General features: G+C 38.9%; 1 protein-coding gene across 1 annotated transcript in view; it reads left to right on the top strand.

Moving 5' to 3' along the window:
- The window catches only part of LOC128664505 (ADAMTS-like protein 3), a gene marked incomplete at its 5' end in the record, with an annotated part of 417,110 nt that overhangs the window by 238,659 nt on the left and 153,076 nt on the right, over positions 1-25,375 (top strand). The window contains 2 exons of the mRNA XM_053719326.1: positions 725-852; positions 3,341-3,469. Coding sequence (XP_053575301.1) covers positions 725-852; positions 3,341-3,469 — 257 coding nt within the window. The remainder of the gene's footprint in view (positions 1-724; positions 853-3,340; positions 3,470-25,375) is intronic.

The raw sequence follows: 25,375 nt of genomic DNA, 5'->3' as shown, positions 1-25,375 counted from the left end.
AGTAGTGTGACCAGAATGATTCTGATTGGCTGCACAACCCGCTGACAAGTTCAAGAAATAAAACTGTTTATGCAGCAGGGTGGTGCTGCAGAGGGTTTGATTGCAACTTCAAGTTAAACCTAAAAAGGGAATGCAGGAGCAGTGAAGTAACAATTAATAGATTATACTGGACCATATGCATTAGATGCTGCCTTTTAACAACTACAGGCCCATTTATCAAAGGTCTTGCGGACCTGATCCGACACTGCGGATCAGGTCCGCAAGACCTCGCTAAATGCGGAGAGCAATACGCTCTCCGCATTTAACATTGCACCAGCAGCTCACAAGAGCTGCTGGTGCAACGCCGCCCCCTGCTGACTCGCGGCCAATCGGCCGCCAGCAGGGAGCTGTCAATCAACCCGATCGTATTCGATCGGGTTGATGTCTGGCGATTCCTGTCCGCCTGTTCAGAGCAGGCGGACAGGGTTATGGAGCAGCGGTCTTTTGACCGCTGCTTCATAAGTTGTGTTTCTGGCGAGTCTGAAGACTCGCCAGAAACACGGCCCTTCAAGCTCCATACGGAGCTTGATAAATGGGCCTGTTAATGTTTACTGTCCCTTTAAAGTGTGAAAAGGATAAAATAATTTAAAATGGAAGACATCTTGGTCATTAACAAGATGTCAAGAATTACTATTTTGTGTTTAATTATGTACTTAGATTATATTATCTGTTTATATTTGTCTAGGATTTTCCTGGAAAACAGTGGAAACTTACAAATTCGCAATCCAACTTTTGAAGATATGGGGTCATATGAATGTTCAGCTACCAACGATCTTGGCTCTGATATGGAAGTCTCATATTTGCTTTATGCAGGTAATTTATAAATCAGGTTATAATGTGGGCCCAGACAAACACCTTCTTGCAGTAGACAGTGACTTGCTATTCAGCCTATTCATTATTGTAACATTCCTAAACCTTAAATCAGCCAGCTGTCTACATTTGCAATAGAGTGAGTACCTTTTTTATGCACCTATTGCTGTATGCAGAAGAAGCTTAGATGTTAAGGTAGTAGAAAAATAGTAGTATTACTAATGATGTGCAAACTTACTTTTACAGTCTTATAAGAATTAGTTAGCCTTTTCCCTCATAGAAAGCATTTCGGACAACAAGGCAATGCTCCTGGGAGCAAATGAGAGTGTACACAAGTGAATTGTTTTTATGGACCAGATCTGCCTCTTTAATGTTCACCACAAATGTATTCTCCACACATTGCTCTACTGTTGTACTCAAGGCTGGTCTCTGTCTCATCCCTCTCCAGGAGAATATTTTCCTCAGATACATCTTGTTTACATAGCTTTTCTGTAGCCATTACTGCAGTATTAAGTAAAGGTATAGTATAAGTATAGGTGTAGATTTTAACAGGAAAAGCCGCAAAATGAAACAACAAAATATATATAAAGGAGTTCTTCATGTAACATAGGTAATTTGGAACACATTAAAGAAGACAATTTTACTGTGCAATGTCCCTTTAATGGCAGCTGTCTAATATGAAAATTACATTTCAGCCCACTTAAAACTTGTAATATTTGAACTGGTTGCTTGAGAAACAATATTTAGGATTCTCTAAGTACAATTCATGATATTATTGGATGAACTATTTGTTTGTAAATGAAACACAAGTTATATTTTTAATTATCCTGTAATTGATTCCTGTAAATATATTTTCCAGTTATATATAAGATACACTTGGTTGTATTCATAAAACAAATGGCTTAGGGCCAGATTATCAAAATCTTGCTGCCATGGAAATAAATCATTATATTGTAATGTATCTAGAACCTATAGTGAGATAAACAGCCCTCAAGCTAATATTTGCCTTTCTAAACATTTTTGAGGGACCTTGCAGTACTGATAGACATCTTTGATAATTGTGCAGAAAAGAGAGTTTTATAGAATTTGGCACTTAGTCTTAAGACATATGCAAGGCAGTGCTACCTCTTAATGCAATAACATGGTTTGTGAGAGCGGTAATTGGATTGTTTTCCTATGGAAACATTGCAGCTAATTTTGTAAAACTTTTAATATTGCATTTGAAAATGTTTCTTAATTTTAAACATGAATTAATTAGAATGTATCACTTTCTGTTAGGATTGCCAGGTGTCCAACATTTAATCAGTCAGGCATTTGAACTACATTTCTAGTGAAACATGTTTTTGTTTAAAAAAACAAACAAAAAAAAAACAACTGTAAACTTAGCTTATTGATTATGATCTGATGACTGATGTAGGCATATATGACAGAGAGTAGCTAATATGGACATACGTATAGCTTACTGGTGCAATGGGGACATCATATTTGATCTGTGGTACAATAAGAACATATTTAACTATCAGAAGATATAGTCAATGGGATCAAAGCCCTCAGGGTCACAGGTCTAATATGAGCTCCAGTATGGCCATAAAATTAACGTGCTGCAATTTATGTTACATATTTGAGGTCCTTCCTGGGTATATAGTTGACCAGGGCTAAAGCCGTGGGATGTGTAAGCAAATGGATGACAGTAGCTAAAGGGTCATAGGTCTGATCTGAGGTCTGATGAGGGTATATAGTAACATGGGCCTCATTGGTTTGGCCTGACACCCAATATGGGGATTAGGCATTTGCATTTGGAGGTTTCCGATGCCTCTAAATGCGGAAGAAGATGGCCGCTTGTGGAATTCAGTTCTTTTTAGAGCCGGATTTCTTCCTGGGAAAGTGCAACACACTAAGATCTGTGCAAACCCAGATCTTAGTGTGTTGCACTTTCACAAGCAGAAACCCAGCTCCGAAAAGAGACGAACGCCGCAAGCAGCCACCTTCTTCCGCATTTAGAGGCTTCCGAAACCTCCAAATGCAAATGCCTCATTACTGGGGATATAAATGGCAGCAGCTGCAAGTAAAATGATCTGATCTGAGGGTCAGTCTGTGACAGGAGTAAGAGTTATACATCCTGTCCATTTAGTGCAGAGACAACTCTTTGGTATAAATATTAAATAGCATCTAATTTTGCTGCTTTTAGACAGCCCCATGCTCTGGTACAATTTTTTCTTAAGTGGTCTTATACCATCACAGCAATAGAGTTAACCATAACCTTAACCCTTAACCTAACTTACCATATTTCAAATATTGACCTTGTGATTGCAACATTTGTGATGCCACAGCATTTTGATTAGAAGCATATTAATATGATACCATATTATGATTAGTCTTTTCAAACATCTAAGGTCATGAACGTTTATGCTGCAGAATACCTTGTTGGGAATGATTGTTAATCAAGCAGAACAGCAGAAACTCATGTTTCATTTATCACTTTCAATTAAAGAAGCACCTGTCATCCAATCCTCCAGAAGGAATATCACCAGCCTGGATATGAGCAACGTGTATGCAGTTGTGGGTGATACAGTTGTGATAAGAACTGGAGTAAATTTGATCCTGGACTGTCCTGGAAAAGGTAGGAGAATTTTATTGATAATCTGTGTGTTGAAATCAAAAACTGAAAATATTGCTTTGAAAATAAATGTCTTCCTTCTGTGTACTTTGTGGATTTGTTGAATAGGAACACCAATCTTATTGTGCATTATGCTACCAGGGACATTAATAACATAGTAAATGGGGGGGGGGGGTACCATCTGTTGTTGTCTAAACTTTATTTTATATATTATACAAGAAAAGGGAAAAGCCTTTAAAACTGACTCTGTAGAAAGATGCTGTCTACCCTTACCATACATCACTCTGTGATTGTCATAGAGGCTCTTTAGCCAAGATTCTTTTTACTTAACAGAAACACTAAGCAGCTTCTGCCATGTGCATTTATTCATAGTTAAAAATGTAAAATATCCCAAACAAACCTGGGGCCACCTAGCTTTGCCTCAGACCACACTGACGGAATGTCTGCTGAATGTCACCTTTGGCTATGCCCACAGAATACTCTTTACTCAACTTTTGCTTATCATGACTCTACACATGGAACAACCACAACCCTGCCCTTAAATCTCCCTGACTAAGCCTAAGCCTCCCTGTTAACGTTAGCATCTAAATTACATGATTAAAAAAACCTAATACTACGAAAAAATAAATTACAAATTTTTACGAAAAACTTTTAGAAATCTAACATTACAAAAAATAATAAACATGAACAATACGAAAAATAAAAAAACAAACATTACAAAAATTAGTCAACTAAATTATTATTACACCTAATCTTATAGCCCTATAAAAATAAAAAAGCCCCCCAAAATAAAAACACCCCCTAACCTACAATAAACTACCAATAGCCCTTAAAAGGGCCTTTTGTAGGGCATTGCACTAAGTTAAACAGCTCTTTTACATACAAAAAAAATACAAAGTCCCCTCAACAGTAAAACCCACCACCCAACCTACCCCCCCAAAATGAAAAACCTAAGTCTAAAAAAAACCTAAGCTACCCATTGCCTCTAAAGGGGCATTTGTATGGGCATTGCTCTTAAAAGGGCATTCAGCTCTTTTACTGCCCTTCAAAGGGCGTTCAATTTTTTTCACAGTGCCCAAAGCCCTAATCTTAAAAAAAAACTAACACTAACCCCAGAATATCTACTCACGTTTCCTGAAGTCCGGACATCCATCTTCATCCAGGAGGCGAGAAGTCTTCATCCAGGTGGCGAGAAATCTTCATCCAGGCAGCAACATCTTTATCCATCTCGGGGGGCGTCTTCTATCTTCTTCTCAGCGGCGCGGAGCTATCCAGGACCAGCGATGACATCCTGCGTGGAACGTCCTCTTCATACGATCACCTCTGTACACTGAAGTTGAATGCAAGGTACCCGTTTAAAAATGGCGTACCTTGCATTCCTATTGGCTGATTTGATTCTTCAAATTCAAATCTGCAAATAGGATGAGAGCTACTGAAATCCTATTGGCTGTTCAAATACATTTTTAAGATTAGGGCTTTGGGCACTGTAAAAAAGCTAAATGCCCTTTTAAGGGCAATGCCCATACAAATGCCCCTTTAGGGAATGAGTAGCTTAGGTTTTTTTTAGACTTAGGTTTTTTATTTTGGGGGGTTGATTGGGTGGGGGGTTTTACTGTTGGGGGGGACTTTGTAATTTTTTGTATGTAAAAGAGCTGTTTAACTTAGACCCTTTTAAGGGCTATTGGTAGTTTATTGTAGGTAAGAGGGTGTTTTTATTTTGGGGGGCTTTTTTATTTTTATAGGGCTATTAGATTAAATGTAATTGTTTTTATTTTTGTAATCTTAGATTTTTTTATTTTTTTTTATTTTAGTGCTTATTAATTCTTGTACAACTAGATTTTTTTATTTTTTTGTAGTATTAGGTTTATTTAAATTTGTAATTTAGGTTTTTTAATTGGTAGTTTTTTTATTTTATTATAATAGTTATATAAGATTAATTTATAGTTTAATCTTAGTTTTTATTTTTAATAGTTTAATTTAGTGTTTTGCGATGTGGGGGTCTGGTGGTTTAGGGGTTAATAGGTTTAGTTTATTAGTTATGATGTGGGGGCTGGCAGTTTAGGGGTTAATAGGTTTATTTATTATTTGCGATGTGGGGGCCGGTGGTTTAGGGGTTAATAGGTTTATTTAGTGTCAGCGATGTCGGGGAGCGGCAGATTAGGGGTTAATAACTTTATTTTGTGTCTACGATTGTGTCTACGATTTTGTGTCTACGGAGGGTGGAGGATTAGGAGTGTTTAGACTAGGGGTTTATGTTAGGGTGTTAGGTTTAAACGTAACTTTCTTTTCCCCATAGACATCTATGGGGTTGCGTTATGGCGATTTGCCATTCCGCAATCATAGGTGTTAGTTTTTTTCTAAAACTCTTTCCCCATTGATGTCTATGGAGGAAAGTGTGCACGAGCACATAAACTCAGCCCTTGGCTTTTGTGCGGTATGGAGCTTAAAGGGACAGCCTAGTATAAATGAAACTTTCATTATTCATTATAGGACTTTTAATTTTAATCAACTTTCCAATTTACTTTTATCATCAAATTTGCTTTTTTCTCTTGGTATTCTTAGTTTAAACTAAACATAGGTAGGCTCATATGCTAATTTCTAAGCCTCTGAGGGCTGCCTCTTATCACAGGCTATTTAAATCTCTTTTCAACACAAAGAGACAGAAAGTACACGTGGGCCATATAGATAACACTGTGTTCAGGCACAGGGGGTTATTTAAGATTTAGCACAAAACAATGCTAAATTTAAGACAATAGATAATAAACAGTCACAGTCATGTGATCAGGGGGCTGGAAGAAGGTTCCTAGATACAAGGTAATCACAGAGGTAAAAAGTACATTAATATAACTGTGTTGGTTATGCAAAACTGGGGAATGGGTAATAAAGGGATGATCTATCTTTTAAAACAATAACAATTCTATGGTAGACTGTTCCTTTAACGCACCATACCGCACAGCACAAGGAGGTTTTTCAGTAACTTTTAATGGCAACGCTATGGAAAGTGTGGTACCGCTCATTTTATTGCGTTCTTTACACACCCGGTATAGCGCAAAAATCGTAATCTAGGTGCATGTTATTTACTGTGTGCGCTCTGAAATTATAACTAGTCTTGTATTCAGGTCAACTGATTTTTGCCATTTTTTGGTCACTGAACCCAAATTTTTTCTTTCGTGATTCAGATAGAGCATGCAATTTCTCCAACATAGGTGTGTCCGGTCCACGGCGTCATCCTTACTTGTGGGATATTCTCTTCCCCAACAGGAAATGGCAAAGAGCCCAGCAAAGCTGGTCACATGATCCCTCCTAGGCTCCGCCTACCCCAGTCATTCTCTTTGCCGTTGTACAGGCAACATCTCCACGGAGATGGCTTAGAGTTTTTTAGTGTTTAACTGTAGTTTTTATTATTCAATCAAGAGTTTGTTATTTTAAAATAGTGCTGGTATGTACTATTTACTCAGAAACAGAAAAGAGATGAAGATTTCTGTTTGTATGAGGAAAATGATTTTAGCAACCGTTACTAAAATCCATGGCTGTTCCACACAGGACTGTTGAGAGGAATTAACTTCAGTTGGGGGAACAGTGAGCAGTCTCTTGCTGCTTGAGGTATGACACATTCTAACAAGACGATGTAATGCTGGAAGCTGTCATTTTCCCTATGGGATCCGGTAAGCCATGTTTATTAAGATTGTAAATAAGGGCTTCACAAGGGCTTATTAAGACTGTAGACTTTTTCTGGGCTAAATCGATTCATTATTAACACATATTTAGCCTTGAGGAATCATTTAATCTGGGTATTTTGATAAGATTATATCGGCAGGCACTTTTTTAGACACCTTTCTCTTTAGGGGCTTTCCCAAATCATAGGCAGAGCCTCATTTTCGCGCCGGTGTTGCGCACTTGTTTTTGAGAGGCATGACATGCAGTCGCATGTGTGAGGAGCTCTGATACATAGAAAAGACTTTCTGAAGGCGTCATTTGGTATCGTATTCCCCTTTGGGCTTGGTTGGGTCTCAGCAAAGCAGATACCAGGGACTGTAAAGGGGTTAAAGTTAAAAACGGCTCCGGTTCCGTTATTTTAAGGGTTAAAGCTTCCAAATTTGGTGTGCAATACTTTTAAGGCTTTAAGACACTGTGGTGAAATTTTGGTGAATTTTGAACAATTCCTTCATATTTTTTCGCAATTGCAGTAATAAAGTGTGTTCAGTTTAAAATTTAAAGTGACAGTAACGGTTTTATTTTAAAACGTTTTTTGTACTTTGTTATCAAGTTTATGCCTGTTTAACATGTCTGCACTACCAGATAGACTGTGTTCTGAATGTGGGGAAGCCAGAGTTCCTTCTCATTTAAATAAATGTGATTTATGTGACAATGACAATGATGCCCAAGATGATTCCTCAAGTGAGGGGAGTAAGCATGGTACTGCATCATTCCCTCCTTCGTCTACACGAGTCTTGCCCACTCAGGAGGCCCCTAGTACATCTAGCGCGCCAATACTTCTTACTATGCAACAATTAACGGCTGTAATGGATAATTCTGTCAAAAACATTTTAGCCAAAATGCACACTTATCAGCGTAAGCGCGACTGCTCTGTTTTAGATACTGAAGAGCATGACGACGCTGATAATAATGGTTCTGAAGGGCCCCTAAACCAGTCTGATGGGGCCAGGGAGGTTTTGTCTGAGGGAGAAATTACTGATTCAGGGAACATTTCTCAACAAGCTGAACCTGATGTGATTACGTTTAAATTTAAGTTGGAACATCTCCGCATCCTGCTTAAGGAGGTATTATCCACTCTGGATGATTGTGACAAGTTGGTCATCCCAGAGAAACTATGTAAAATGGACAAGTTCCTAGAGGTCCCGGGGCTCCCAGAAGCTTTTCCTATACCCAAGCGGGTGGCGGACATTGTAAATAAAGAATGGGAAAGGCCCGGTATTCCTTTCGTCCCTCCCCCCATATTTAAAAAATTGTTTCCTATGGTCGACCCCAGAAAGGACTTATGGCAGACAGTCCCCAAGGTCGAGGGAGCGGTTTCCACTTTAAACAAACGCACCACTATACCCATAGAAGATAGTTGTGTTTTCAAAGATCCTATGGATAAAAAATTAGAAGGTTTACTTAAAAAGATGTTTGTTCAGCAGGGTTACCTTCTACAACCAATTTCATGCATTGTCCCTGTCGCTACAGCCGCGTGTTTCTGGTTTGATGAGCTGGTAAAGGCGGTCGATAGTGATTCTCCTCCTTATGAGGAGATTATGGACAGAATCAATGCTCTCAAATTGGCTAATTCTTTCACCCTAGACGCCACTTTGCAATTGGCTAGGTTAGCGGCTAAGAATTCTGGGTTTGCTATTGTGGCGCGCAGAGCGCTTTGGTTGAAATCTTGGTCAGCTGATGCGTCTTCCAAGAACAAGCTCCTTAACATTCCTTTCAAGGGGAAAACGCTGTTTGGCCCTGACTTGAAAGAGATTATCTCTGATATCACTGGGGGTAAGGGCCACGCCCTTCCTCAGGATCGGCCTTTCAAGGCCAAAAATAAACCTAATTTTCGTCCCTTTCGTAGAAACGGACCAGCCCAAAGTGCTACGTCCTCTAAGCAAGAGGGTAATACTTCTCAAGCCAAGCCAGCTTGGAGACCAATGCAAGGCTGGAACAAGGGAAAGCAGGCCAAGAAACCTGCCACTGCTACCAAGACAGCATGAAATGTTGGCCCCCGATCCGGGACCGGATCTGGTGGGGGGCAGACTCTCTCTCTTCGCTCGGGCTTGGGCAAGAGATGTTCTGGATCCTTGGGCGCTAGAAATAGTCTCCCAAGGTTATCTTCTGGAATTCAAGGGGCTTCCCCCAAGGGGGAGGTTCCACAGGTCTCAGTTGTCTTCAGACCACATAAAAAGACAGGCATTCTTACGTTGTGTAGAAGACCTGTTAAAAATGGGAGTGATTCATCCTGTTCCATTAGGAGAACAAGGGATGGGGTTCTACTCCAATCTGTTCATAGTTCCCAAAAAAGAGGGAACGTTCAGACCAATCTTAGATCTCAAGATCTTAAACAAGTTTCTCAAGGTTCCATCGTTCAAAATGGAAACCATTCGAACAATTCTTCCTTCCATCCAGGAAGGTCAATTCATGACCACGGTGGATTTAAAGGATGCGTATCTACATATTCCTATCCACAAGGAACATCATCGGTTCCTAAGGTTCGCATTCCTGGACAAGCATTACCAGTTCGTGGCGCTTCCTTTCGGATTAGCCACTGCTCCAAGGATTTTCACAAAGGTACTAGGGTCCCTTCTAGCTGTGCTAAGACCAAGGGGCATTGCTGTAGTACCTTACTTGGACGACATTCTGATTCAAGCGTCGTCCCTTCCTCAAGCAAAGGCTCACACGGACATCGTCCTAGCCTTTCTCAGATCTCACGGGTGGAAAGTGAACGTGGAAAAGAGTTCTCTATCTCCGTCAACAAGGGTTCCCTTCTTGGGGACAATAATAGACTCCTTAGAAATGAGGATTTTTCTGACAGAGGCCAGAAAAACAAAACTTCTAGACTCTTGTCGGATACTTCATTCCGTTCCTCTTCCTTCCATAGCGCAGTGCATGGAAGTGATAGGTTTGATGGTAGCGGCAATGGACATAGTTCCTTTTGCGCGCATTCATCTAAGACCATTACAACTGTGCATGCTCAGTCAGTGGAATGGGGACTATACAAACTTGTCTCCGAGGATACAAGTAAATCAGAGGACCAGAGACTCACTCCGTTGGTGGCTGTCCCTGGACAACCTGTCACAAGGGATGACCTTCCGCAGACCAGAGTGGGTCATTGTCACGACCGACGCCAGTCTGATGGGCTGGGGCGCGGTCTGGGGATCCCTGAATGCTCAGGGTCTTTGGTCTCGGGAAGAATCTCTTCTACCGATAAATATTCTGGAACTGAGAGCGATATTCAATGCTCTCAAGGCTTGGCCTCAGCTAGCGAGGGCCAAGTTCATACGGTTTCAATCAGACAACATGACAACTGTTGCGTACATCAACCATCAGGGGGGAACAAGGAGTTCCCTGGCGATGGAAGAAGTGACCAAAATCATTCTATGGGCGGAGTCTCACTCCTGCCACCTGTCTGCTATCCACATCCCAGGAGTGGAAAATTGGGAAGCGGATTTTCTGAGTCGTCAGACATTGCATCCGGGGGAGTGGGAACTCCATCCGGAAATCTTTGCCCAAGTCACTCAACTGTGGGGCATTCCAGACATGGATCTGATGGCCTCTCGTCAGAACTTCAAAGTTCCTTGCTACGGGTCCAGATCCAGGGATCCCAAGGCGGCTCTAGTGGATGCACTAGTAGCACCTTGGACCTTCAAACTAGCTTATGTATTCCCGCCGTTTCCTCTCATCCCCAGGCTGGTAGCCAGGATCAATCAGGAAAGGGCGTCGGTGATCTTGATAGCTCCTGCGTGGCCACGCAGGACTTGGTATGCAGATCTGGTGAATATGTCATCGGCTCCACCATGGAAGCTACCTTTGAGACGAGACCTTCTTGTTCAAGGTCCGTTCGAACATCCGAATCTGGTCTCACTCCAGCTGACTGCTTGGAGATTGAACGCTTGATCTTATCGAAGCGAGGGTTCTCAGATTCTGTTATCGATACTCTTGTTCAGGCCAGAAAGCCTGTAACTAGAAAGATTTACCACAAAATTTGGAAAAAATATATCTGTTGGTGTGAATCTAAAGGATTCCCTTGGGACAAGGTTAAGATTCCTAAGATTCTATCCTTCCTTCAAGAAGGATTGGAAAAAGGATTATCTGCAAGTTCCCTGAAGGGACAGATTTCTGCCTTGTCTGTGTTACTTCACAAAAAGCTGGCAGCTGTGCCAGATGTTCAAGCCTTTGTTCAGGCTCTGGTTAGAATCAAGCCTGTTTACAAACCTTTGACTCCTCCTTGGAGTCTCAACTTAGTTCTTTCAGTTCTTCAGGGGGTTCCGTTTGAACCCTTACATTCCGTTGATATTAAGTTATTATCTTGGAAAGTTTTGTTTTTGGTTGCAATTTCTTCTGCTAGAAGAGTTTCAGAATTATCTGCTCTGCAGTGTTCTCCTCCTTATCTGGTGTTCCATGCAGATAAGGTGGTTTTACGTACTAAACCTGGTTTTCTTCCAAAAGTTGTTTCTAACAAAAACATTAACCAGGAGATTATCGTACCTTCTCTGTGTCCGAAACCAGTTTCGAAGAAGGAACGTTTGTTGCACAATTTGGATGTTGTTCGCGCTCTAAAATTCTATTTAGATGCTACAAAGGATTTTAGACAAACATCTTCCTTGTTTGTTGTTTATTCCGGTAAAAGGAGAGGTCAAAAAGCAACTTCTACCTCTCTCTCTTTTTGGATTAAAAGCATCATCAGATTGGCTTACGAGACTGCCGGACGGCAGCCTCCCGAAAGAATCACAGCTCATTCCACTAGGGCTGTGGCTTCCACATGGGCCTTCAAGAACGAGGCTTCTGTTGATCAGATATGTAGGGCAGCGACTTGGTCTTCACTGCACACTTTTACCAAATTTTACAAGTTTGATACTTTTGCTTCTTCTGAGGCTATTTTTGGGAGAAAGGTTTTGCAAGCCGTGGTGCCTTCCATCTAGGTGACCTGATTTGCTCCCTCCCATCATCCGTGTCCTAAAGCTTTAGTATTGGTTCCCACAAGTAAGGATGACGCCGTGGACCGGACACACCTATGTTGGAGAAAACAGAATTTATGTTTACCTGATAAATTACTTTCTCCAACGGTGTGTCCGGTCCACGGCCCGCCCTGGTTTTTTAATCAGGTCTGATAATTTATTTTCTTTAACTACAGTCACCACGGTTTCATATGGTTTCTCCTATGCAAATATTTTTCCTTAACGTCGGTCGAATGACTGGGGTAGGCGGAGCCTAGGAGGGATCATGTGACCAGCTTTGCTGGGCTCTTTGCCATTTCCTGTTGGGGAAGAGAATATCCCACAAGTAAGGATGACGCCGTGGACCGGACACACCGTTGGAGAAAGTAATTTATCAGGTAAACATAAATTCTGTTTTTAAGCAACTTTCTAATTTACTCCTATTATCAATTTTTCTTCATTCTCTTGCTATCTTTATTTAAAAAAGAAGGCATCTAAGCTTTTTTTTTGGTTAAGCCCTCTGGACAGCACTTTTTTTATTGGTGGATCATGAGAACATGATTAAGGTCAGTGTATGACCGAAACGTTGTATCTCCTATCTGCCATGATGTTAAACCAATAAAGGAAGATTTTTTTGCATTAACAAGGTGCTGCTGTTTTTCTGCTTCTCTGAATTTATCCAATAATCAGCAAGGACAACCCAGGTTGTTCATTAAAAATGGTCCGGCATCTAAACTTACATTCTGGCATTTCAAATAAAGATAACAAAAGAATAAAGAAAATTTGATAATAGGAGTAAATTAGAAAGTTGCTTATAATTTCATGCTCTATCTGAATCGCGAAAGAAAAATTTGGGATTCAGTGTCCCTTTTAGGGTTATCCTTAAAGTGCTTAATTTGATGATTAAAACGACAACAAATAGTTTTTGTAGTTAATTCTCCTAAGATATGGATTATCACTGAAAAGGATAAGAATTGCTCATCTGAAGTTTCTTTATGTAGAAGTATATTAAAGGGCCATAAAGATCGAAAGAATACAAGCTCCAGTTTGTTAGAGCATGTCATTTTAAGACTATTGACCCTACACTACTGTGTGTTTAACACCACAAAGCAGTTAAAAACACAGTAGAAGTAGCTCTCAAGTTCCACAGAGCACTGTGGGTCCCAAGTGGAAAGCGCTGCTGATCGAAGCTTGACTAGCGCTGCTGATTGGATCAGTAATGGTTTCCACTTAGGACCCACGGTGCTCCGCGGATCCCGAGTGGCAATTATGCTGTGTTTCTAACCCCTTTACGGGGATAAACACACAGAAGTGTAGGGCACATAGTTTTAAAATGACATGGTCTAATGAATTATGGCATGTAATATGTTGACTATTAAGGCTCTTTAAATGAGAAAAACCCATTCTTGCTGAAATGTGAAAAAAATAAAAATCCTAGTTTTAGCTTTCTTACGTTTTTGTTATTTAATTTGCCTAGTTTTTTTAAACCACCATAGGTTCCTTAGTCAGATAGATGTATATTTATTTTACACAAACAGAATTTTTTATAAGTTTTTTTACATGACTAATGAGAAAAATACTAACTGCCTTGAGTGTGATTTGAACCACGAGCCTGTGACTTCAGCATAACAGTGAAACTATAATGAAATCAAACTAGCTGATCAGAATAACTTCCAAATTGGATGTACAATGTTTAGTGCAAGATACAGATGAACTGACCTTCTACAAAATCCACAGCACAGCAACTGTCATAAACACTGCAGTAACTTAATAGAAGTATTTTTGCAAACATCTTATCTGCCTGTCAATGGGACCAATATTATTCAATTTCTAAAATAACTGTTCTTTATTTGGAAAACTTAGGGCTCCAAAGATTTGGGTCTAGCTCCACAATTTTATGGAAATTTGTCTTGTTCTGTAAAAGTGTGTGTGTGTGCTGATGCCAAAAATACTGTCTATAGCAGTGTTTCTCAATTCCAGTCCTTACAAAACACTAATAGGCCAGATTTGTAGGATTTCCTTGGATGAAATCAGGATAATAGCCCTGGCTACTGATCATCTGATTAGTTCACCTATTCACAAATTCAGATATCCTGAAAATCTGGCCTATTAGAGTTCCCTAAGAAATGGAATTTAGAAAAACTCGGCTAAATTACAAGTCTTACATTATGAGTAAAAAAGCAGTGTTAAGGTCCATAACACTGCTTTGACAAAGCGCCAGAAGGGCGTGAAACGCGTCAGATGACGTCACACTCCACACACACCTGTGTCTCCTGGTAGTCACACCGCAATTGTATGCAGAGTGTTTGTCCGACATGCCACAACAAAGGTATGAATTGATTTACTTTATCTCGACTTATGTGCTTGTGTTGTGCCTAACTCATTGGAGATCTCACTTGGTCTGGGAACCGTATACAGGGGAATTTCTTCTTGTTGATATTTATACCTGAGAACCGGCAGCCTGGTCTGCAAGCTTAGGTTTGTGCCAGGAGAGGCGCAGACACAGCTTCCCTTTACGCTCCCATTCAGACCAAACCGCTCATTATTCTTAACTCTCACCCATCGGTGTACATTAAGGCTCATAACGCTGCTTTTTTACTACCGCTGCTATTACGAGTCTTGTAGGTACAGCTGTCCCGCACACTTTTTTTGCCTTACCGCAAATTAACTTACGCAATTTGTGTATAGTCTTTTTACAATGGGACTTCCATTGCACCGGAATTAGAAGCTTTTTTTTTTAGGCCAGGATAATAGCCCTGGCTACTGATCATCTGATTAGTTCACCTATTCACAAATTCAGATATCCTGAAAATCTGGCCTATTAGAGTTCCCTAAGAAATGGAATTTAGAAAAACTCGGCTAAATTACAAGTCTTACATTATGAGTAAAAAAGCAGTGTTAAGGTCCATAACACTGCTTTGACAAAGCGCCAGAAGGGCGTGAAACGCGTCAGATGACGTCACACTCCACACACACCTGTGTCTCCTGGTAGTCACAACGCAATTGTATGCAGAGTGTTTGTCCGACATGCCACAATAAAGGTATGAATTGATTTACTTTATCTCGACTTATGTGCTTGTGTTGTGCCTAACTCATTGGAGATCTCACTTGGTCTGGGAACCGTATACAGGGGAATTTCTTCTTGTTGATATTTATACCTGAGAACCGGCAGCCTGGTCTGCAAGCTTAGGTTTGTGCCAGGAGAGGCGCCGACACAGCTTCCCTTTACACTCCCATTCAGACCAAACCGCTCATTATTCTTAACTCTCACCCATCCGTGTACATTAAGGCTCATAACGCTGCTTTTTTACTACCGCTGCTATTACGAGTCTTGTAGGTACAGCTGTCCCGCACACTTTTTTTGCCTTACCGCAAATTAACTTACGCAATTTGTGTATAGTCTTTTTACAATGGGACTTCCATTGCACCGGAATTAGAAGCTTTTTTTTTTTAGGCCAAGAAGTGAGCGGTACAGCCTATCCCGCAAGATTCGTAATGCATTCTAAAGTCAGTAGTTATGTTTTACACTACAAAGCCGTAGCAAAAACTCATAACTAAAGGGCTAAAAAGTACACTAACACCCATAAACTACCTATTAACCCCTAAACCGAGGCCCTCCCGCATCGCAAACACTAAAATAAAATTATTAACCCCTAATCTGCCGCTCCCGACATCGCCACCACTATAATAAACATATTAACCCCTAAACCGCCGCACTCCCGCCTCGCAAACACTAGTTAAATATTATTAACCCCTAACATCACCGCCACCTACCTACATTTATTAACCCCTAATCTGCCGCCCCCAACTATATTATATTTATTAACCCCTAAACCTAAGTCTAACCCTAAGATGCCCTAAATTAAATATAATTAAAATAAATCTAATTAAAACCAATTAATAACTAAATAATTCCTATTTAAAACTTAATACTTACCTGTAAAATAAACGCTAAGCTAGCTACAATATAACTAATAGTTACATTGTATCTAGCTTAGGGTTTATTTTTATTTTACAGGCAAGTTTGTATTTATTTTACCTAGGTAGAATAGTTACTAAATAGTTATTAACTATTTACTAACTACCTAGCTAAAATAAATACAAATTTACCTGTAAAATAAAACCTAACCTAAGTTACACTAACACCTAACACTACACTAAACTACAATTAAATAAATTACCTAAATTAAATACAATTAAATAAATTAAATACAATTACCTAAATTACAAAAAAAAACACACTAAATTACACAAAATAAAAAAACAAATTACAAGAGATTTAAACTAATTATACCTAATCTAATAGCCCTATCAAATTAAAAAAGCCCCCCCAAAATAAAGAAAACCCTAGCCTAAACTAATCTACCAATAGCCCTTAAAAGGACCTTTTGCGGGGCATTGCCCCAAATAAATCAGCTCTTTTACCTGAAATAAAATACAAACAACCCCCCCAACAGTAAAACCCACCACCCACACAACCAACCCCCCAAATAAAACCCTAACTAAAAAAACCTCAGCTCCCCATTGCCCTGAAAAGGGCATTTGGATGGGCATTGCCCTTAAAAGGGCATTTAGCTCTATTGCAGCCCAAAGCCCTAACCTAAAAATAAAACCCACCCAATAAACCCTTAAAAAACCTAACACTAACCAATATCCATCCTCAACAAAGCCGGGAGAAGTCCTCATCGAAGCGGCAAGAAGTCCTCAACGAAGCCGGGAGAAGTCTTCATCCAAGCCGTTTGAAGTGGTCCTCCAGATGGGCAGAAGTCTTCATCCAGACGGCATCTTCTATCTTCATCCATCCGGCACGGAGCGGGTCCATCTTCAAGGCATCCTCTTTGAACTAAGTCTTCTTCCCGAATGAAGGTTCCTTTAAATGACGTCATCCAAGATGGTGTCCCTTAGATTCCGATTGGCTGATAGAATTCTATCAGCCAATCGGAATTAAGATTGAAAAAATCCTATTGGCTGATGCAATCAGCCAATAGGATTGAGCTTGCATTCTATTGGCTGATTTGATAATTTGATAGGGCTATTAGATTAGGTGTAATTAGTTTAAATCTCTTGTAATTTGTTTTTTATTTTGTGTAATTTAGTGTTTGTTTTATACAATGTAACTATTAGTTATATTGTAGCTAGCTTATGGTTTATTTTACAGGTAAGTATTTCGTTTTAAATAGGAATTACTTAGTTATTAATTGTAGGTTTTAATTAGATTTATTTAAATTATATTTAAGTTAGGGGGGGTTAGACTTAGGTTTAGGGGTTAATAAATATAATATAGTGGCAGCGACGTTGGGGGCAGCAGATTAGGGGTTAATAAATGTAGGTAGGTGGCGGCGAAGTTAGGGGCGGCAGATTAGGGGTTAATAATATTAAACTAGTGTTTGCGAGGCAGGAGTGCGGTGGTTTAGGGGTTAATATGTTTATTCTAGTGGCGACGATGTCCAGAGCGGCAGATTAGGGGTTAATAATTTTATTTTAGTGTTTGCAATGCGGGAGGGCCTCGGTGTAGGAGTTAATATGTTTATTATAGTGGTGGCGACGTTGGGGGCGGCAGATTAGGGGTTAATAAATGTAGGTAGGTTGCGGCGACATTGGGGGACGGAGATTACGGGTTAATAAATATAATGTAGGTGTCGGCGATGTTGGGGGCAGCAGATTAGGGGTTCATAAGTATAATGTAGGTGCCTGCGATGTCAGGGATGGCAGATTAGGGGTTAATAAGTGTAAGATTAGGGGTGTTTAGACTCGGGGTTCATGTTAGGGTGTTAGGTGTAAACATAAATTTTGTTTCCCCATAGGGATCAAAGGGGCTGCGTTACGGAGCTTTACGCTGCTTTATTGCAGGTGTTAGACTTTTTTTTGCATCTGGCTCTCCCCATTAATGTCTATGGGGAAATCGTGCACGAGCACGTACAACCAGCTCACTGCTGACTTAAGCAGCGCTGGTATTGGAGTGTGGTATGAAACGCTGGGTTTGTAAAAACCTGTATTACCAGCGCTGTAGGGAAGTGAGCGGTGACAATAATGTGCAAGTTAGTACCGCACCCCTCATAACGCAAAACTCGTAATCTGGCCGACTGATTTTTAATTCTAGAAAATACATTTAAAGGAACAGTAAATACAGTAGAATTACATAATCAACAAATGCATGATACACTGTCGGCATTTAACATTGCACAAGCAGTTCTGGTGAACTGCTCATGCAATGCCCCCCCTGCAGATTTGCGGCCAATCGGCCGCTAGCAGGGGGTGTCAATCAACCGGATCGTATTCGATCAGGCGGATTGATGTCTGCAGCCTCAGAGGCAGCGGACAAGTTAAGGAGCAGCGGTCTTAAAACTGCTGCTTCTTAACTCCTGTTTCCGGCGAGCCTGAAGGTGCATTAGGCACCATTTGGGGCTTGTTAAATCGGCCCCTTAGTCTGAACTTTAAATGAGTAGTGCGTTTTTTTCTGCCAAATTTCAAAATTATGTCTATTTCCACTCCTCCTGTGTCATGGGACAACTATCAGCCAATCACAAATGCATATACTGTACGTATATATTCTATGAATTCTTGCACATGCTCAGTAGGAGCTGGTGACTCAAAAAGTGTAAAAATAAAAAGGCTGTGCACATTTTGTTAATGGAAGTAAATTGGAAAGTTGTTTAAAATTGGATGCTCTATCTCAGGGGTGTCCAAACTTTGCTCTCCAGAGGTTTTGGAACTACATTTCCGATGATGCTCAGCCAGCATTTTATCTAGCTGAGCATCATGGGAAATGTAGTTCCAAAACCTCTGGAGAGCAAAGTTTGGACACCCCTGCTCTATCTGAATCATTAAAGTTTAATTTTTACTTGAGTGTGACTTTAAACAGACGTTTACTTCACTGGGCAAGATATTTTTTAAAACTGTATTGTTTTTATACTTACCTGGAGAAAAAAAAAGAATCTCACTTATATGAATATTTATAAAAGGGTTAATGTGTCGGTTCAATAATCATCTACAGTTAGAACATTACTTTTTTACTATAAAGGTTTCTTTGATGTAAAAATGTTATAATGATGTAGAGATTGGTGTTAATATACTGATGGGTTTTAAATGTTTATACCTCTTAAATACTTGAAAACATTTTATTGAATTTTCTTTTTTTTTTCTTTCTTGGATTTGAAAAAAAAACACACCCAAGAATTTCAAAGAAATCAATTTGATATATTTTACCAAAAATTAGATATATGTAGAAATATTTATTTGTGAATAAACAGAACATATTATTCTATGTGAAGAACATTTGAATGTGACATTTTCATATTATTATGTCGGGTTAGCGCAAATGAGAATATGCCATCAGGTTTGAGTTTTTTCCACTTCTTTTTTCTCCATTGACTTCTATTGTGGAATAAGTGAACACGCACGTGATATTCTAGCTTCGGCTTTTTGCGGTTGTCGGGTTAGCTCGAGAGAAAAAACAGTTTACTTTCAACTCATAATATGAGCGCAACTCAAGAAGTGCATAAAGCTTACTTCTAGCGCAATTTAACGCTCAAGCTGAAGCGTTAATTTACACACCACTTGTAATCTGGCCCTATATAAAAAGTAGGGAAATTAAATTACAAAAAGTAACCTTAATATCAGAATTCAAGTTCTTGACAAATCAACACGACTGGAGATTCATGGTTTAATTTCTTATCTAAATCAAACATTTAAAGGGATAGGAAAGTCAAATTTAAACTTGCATGATTCTGATAGAGCATGTCATTTTAAGACACTTTAAATTCACTTCTATTTTAAAATGTGCTTTGTTCTCTTGGTATCCCTTATTGAAAAAGAATACACACATATCCTACACTAGTGGGAGCTAGCTGCTGATTGGTGCCTGCACACATTTGTCTCTTGTGATTGGCTAACTACATGTGTTCAGCTAGCTGCCAGTAGTGCAATGATGTTCCTTCATCAAAGAATAACAAGAGAATGAAGCAAATTTGATAATGGAAGTAAATTGGAAAGATGTTTAAAATTGTATGTTCTATCCAAATCAGGACAGAAAATGTTGGGGTTTCCTGTCCCTTTAACTCTGTAACTTTTTGCTAAGTAAAAAGCTTCTAGATATAGTGCTGCAGTTATTTTTCTATCTTTCTATCTTTGTGGTGGCAGAAAATGTTTAAAGGGATAGGAAAGTCAAAATTAAACTTGCATGATTCAGATAGAGCATGTCATTTTAAGATACTTTTAAATTCACTTCTATTTTCAAATGTGCTTCGTTCTCTTGGTATCCCTTGTTAAAAAATGAATACGCACATATCAGACATTAGTGGGAGCTGCTTTTAATTGGTGCCTGCACACATTTGTCTCTTGTGATTGGCTAAATAGATATTTTCAGCTTCCTGTCAGTAGTGCAATGTTGTCCCTTCAGCAATGGATAACAGGAGAATGAAGAAAATTTGATAAAAGAATTAAATTGGAAAGTTGTTTAAAATTGTATGTTCTATTTGAATCAGAAAAGAAAATTTGGGGGTTTACTATCCCTTTAATGTTATTCAAGCAAGTACTGAAACCAGAAACATCCATGTTTTTTTCACAATAACGGAGACTATAAAATTTGGCATTAACAGTTGCTTTTCTACTATTTAATTAATAGACACATCTTTCAAAGGAAGCAAAAAGGATTCATTTAGATGACTCAATATCATGTGTTTCCTATGATCTATTATTCTTAATGATTCTAAAATTTTCCAGCACAAGAACTGTCATGTGTATGTTTTTCTTGCAGATAATTTCATAATGACGTTTGAACCAACTGCATTTATAGTTCATATTAAAAAAGTCTAATTTAAATTGTCACATGTAAATTGTACCCCCACCCCCGGAAAAAAAAAGAATTAAATACTTCTAGGGTGTATTCATGTTCTTATATGGAGATATACAAATAGGAGAAATCAGACAATTTTGCATTGGAATAAAATGTTCTTCATAGAAAGGAATATTTAAAAGTATGCTCTTATATAAATGTTTGCAGGTTTTTGAAAATCACTATTTTTATTAAATTAAGTAACCTTCTGGATTAGCAAATAATATCATCATGAGAGGAAAATGTAGCATTAACCAGATATCCCTAAAAGCACCGCAAACCAGATGTGACTTTTCAGCTACAGTGGGAGGAAAGCACAGCACAAGACAGCGTTACCTTGCGTATATATTTTAAAATGTGCTTACATACCTAATGTTGTCAGATGTAAATTCCCATTCCCACACAGGAGCCTTGTTCAGAACAAGGGTTTACATTAAGCATGTATACAACGTTCTAAGTCATTAGGGAGAAGAGAAACACTTGGTCCCCAGATGTGTGTGCAACTTTATCATATGTGTTTGAATAGCAGATGGATGTCTTCTATGCAGGGTACCAGTATGAGCTGTAGTTGCAGATACTGAAATGTGTGGGTTGAAATTCCACACCAGTCAGTCAGCCCTTTTTGGGATAAATGAACAAAATTTGCAGTTGAGTAATAAGAAGGCAAAAGTTTAAATACAAATACAAAATTAAAGCCTAGGTTACAAGTGGAGTGCAAAAATGCTAGCGGTATGGAACGTTAACACTGTTGCTAGGCAGTATATCGGGCTTCAATACCTCTTTCATTTTTGTGCTGCTATTAAGAGTGGATGGATAAAGGAATATGACCAAAAAAAATATTTCAGGATTCAGCTAGATCATGCAATTTTAAGCAACTTTTTAATTTACTCCTATTACCAATTTTTCTTCGTTTTCTTGATATCTTTATTTGAAAAGGCAGGAATATAAGCTTAGGAGCCGACCCATTTTTGGTTCAGCACCCTCGGTAGCGCTTGCTGATTGGTGGCTACATTTAGAATGTATTGCACGCATGCACAAAATGGATTTGTCAACTTGTAATACGAGAGCAGTGAGCACTCTATTATCTTTTTTGCGATATCCATTAAAGCATAGAGGGCACTATATATGTACCCAGTGCATCAAAATCCTTTAGTTAAGCATTTTAACTAACAACCAATCAAGTGTTAGTGATTGTGCCATGCACAAAATAACGAGCTGCGCTTAATCAGTTGAGCTGCACTTGTAATCTAGGCCTTAGTTTATCATTTGGTCTTTAGCAAGAAGCATTTTTGCTAATGGAAGAATATTGCAAAATGCTTCTATATAACATTGAAATGTATATATGCACATTTCCATTTGGACTTTTCTATCCCTTTAAATAAAAGTAACCCCTTCTTCTTTATACTTCCATGTGAGGGGTAGGATTGATAGTTTCTCCTAGTTTACAGGGCATGAGGGCAATATGGGCACCTACCAGTACCAGTATTTCTAAATGGTGAGATTTTGTTTCATTTAATCCCTTTGGTAGTTCCATAAACATGTGAGGAATAATAGTTTGGGACTGATATTAATTTACTAACTGCTGTTGCCCCCAAGGGATTCACCTGCAGTAAAGAGCAGCTGGTCTCTAAACTAACAGCCTTAGAGGTCAATTTATCAAGCTCCCTACGGAGCTTGAGGCCCCGTGTTTCTGGTGAGACTTTAGTCTCGCCGTAAACAGAAGTTATAAAGCAGCGGTCTTATAACAGAAGTTATAAAGCAGCTCCATAACCTGTCAGCCTGCCCTGAGGCGGTGGACAGAAAACAACGCAATCAAATATGATAGGGTTGATTGACACCCCTGCAAACCTGCAGGGGGCGGTATTGCACCAGCTAATGGTGCAATGATAAATGCCGACAGTGCATGCTGTCAGCATTTATCGATGTGCAGCGGACAAGATACGCTACATCATATCATGTCCGCTAGCACATTAGTAAATTGACCCCTTAGAGTATATTATTTATCGGCTAGATTACGAGTTTTTCGTTTTTAGCTGTGCGGTGCTAACGAGCAGTTTATGCTCACCGCTCACTTACAGACAGCGCTGGTATTACGGTTTTTACAACCCAGACAAGAAGGGAGCATTGAGCAAAATTCTGCTCCTTACCGCACTCCAATACCAGCGCTGCTTACGTTAGCGGTGAGCTGGTGTAACGTGCTCGTGCATGATTTCCCCATAGGGATCAATGGGGAGAGCCGGCTGAAAAAAAGTCTTAACACATGCAAAAAAGGAGTGTAAAGCTCCTTAACGCAGCCCATTGATTCCTATGGGGAAATCAAATTTATGTCTACACCTAACACCCTAACATGAACCCCGAGTCTAAACACCCCTAATCTTACACTTATTAACCCCTAATCTGCCGCCCCCGACATCGCCGACACCTACATTATAATTATTAACCCCTAATCTGCCGCTCCGGACACCGCCGCCACCTACATTATACTTATGAACCCCTAATCTGCTGCCCCCGACATCACCGAAACCTACATTATATTTATTAACCCCTAATCTGCCGGCCCTAACATCGACGCCACCTACCTACATTTATTAACCCCTAATCTGCCGCCCCCAATGTCGCCACCACTATATTAAAGTTATTAACCCCTAAACCTAAGTCTAACCCTAAACCTAACACCCCCTAACTTAAATATAATTAAAAGAAATCTAAATAAAATTACTATAATTAACTACATTATTCCTATTTAAAACTAAATACTTACCTGTAAAATAAACCCTAAGCTAGCTACAATATAACTAATAGTTACATTGTAGCTATCTTAGGGTTTATATTTATTTTACAGGCAAGTTTGTATTTATATTAACTAGGTACAATAGTTATTAAATAGTTATTAACTATTTAATAACTACCTAGCTAAAATAAATACAAAGTTACCTGTAAAATAAAACCTAACCTAAGTTACAATTACTCCTAACACTACAATATAATTAAATTAATTCCCTAAATTAAATACAATTAAATAAAATTATCTAAAGTACAAAAACCCCCCACTAAATTACAGAAAATAACAAACAAATTACAATATTTTTAAACTAATTACACCTAATCTAATCCCCCTAACAAAATATTAGGGGGATTAGATTAGGTGTAATTAGTTTAAAAATATTGTAATTTGTACAGGTACTTTTGTATTTATTTTAGCTAGGTAGTTATTAAATAGTTAATAACTATTTAATAACTATTGTACCTAGTTAAAATAAATACAAACTTGCCTGTAAAATAAAAATAAAACCTAAGATAGATACAATGTAACTATTAGTTATATTGTAGCTAGTTTAGGGTCTATTTTATAGGTAAGTATTTAGTTTTAAATAGGAATTATTTAGTTAATGATAGGAATTTTATTTAGATTTATTTAAATTATATTTAAGTTAGGGGGGTTAGGGTTATACTTAGATTTAGGGGTTAATAACTTTAGTATAGTGGTGGCGACGTTGGGGGCGGCAGATTAGGGGTTAATATATGTAGGTAGGTTTCGGCAATGTTAGGGACGGCAGATTAGGGGTTAATAATATTTAACTAATGTTTGTGAGGCGGGAGTGCGGCGGTTTAGGGGTTAATATATTTATTATAGTGGCGGCGATGTCCGGTTAGGCAGATTAGGGGTTAAAAAATGTATGTTAGTGTTTGCGATGTGGGGGGCCTCGGTTTAGGGGTTAATAGGTAGTTTATGGGTGTTAGTGCACTTTTTAGCTCTTTAGTTAAGAGTTTTATGCTATGGCGTTGTAGTGTAAAACTCTTAACTACTGACTTTAAAATGCGGTACCAGTCTTGACAGGAGAGGGTGTACCGCTCACTTTTTGGCAAACTCGTAATACCGGCGCTATGCAAGTCCCATAGAAAATATAGGATACACAATTGACGTAAGTGGATTTGCGTTATTTCCAAGTCTGGCCAAAAAAGTGAGCGGTACACCTGTACCTGCAAGACTCGTAATACCAGCGGTCGTTAAAAAGCAGTGTTGGGACCTGCCAACGCTGCTTTTTAAGCCTAACGCACAACTCGTAATCTAGCCGTTTCTTAGGTGGGGATAAATGTAATATGATACATTTTGTTTTAAATTAAACAACAAAAGAGAAAGTTCTAAGTTTTGAAGCAAATATTTTTGGGCCTTTATGCTCTATATTTGGTGTAAATGACAACTCTCAACTTGATTGTTGTCTGTCAACAATGATCAGATTAAAGTGATTTACTGCAATTAAAGTCTTTGCAGATAAGATGGTGGCGGTTTTATTTTAAAATGTAGATAAAAAAGATATGTTATGTTACTGTTCTTTATGAGGGGTTGGCCTATAATAAATGTGACGAGTATTTGAATCACAGAAAATTGTCTCAGAATAGAGTTGCTAGATGCCAGAATATATTTTTAACGAT

The sequence above is a fragment of the Bombina bombina genome, chromosome 6 (assembly GCF_027579735.1).
Source record: "Bombina bombina isolate aBomBom1 chromosome 6, aBomBom1.pri, whole genome shotgun sequence".
NCBI lineage: Eukaryota > Metazoa > Chordata > Amphibia > Anura > Bombinatoridae > Bombina > Bombina bombina.
Note: the sequence above shows the minus strand (reverse complement) of the source record. Positions and strands in the feature narration are given on the sequence as shown.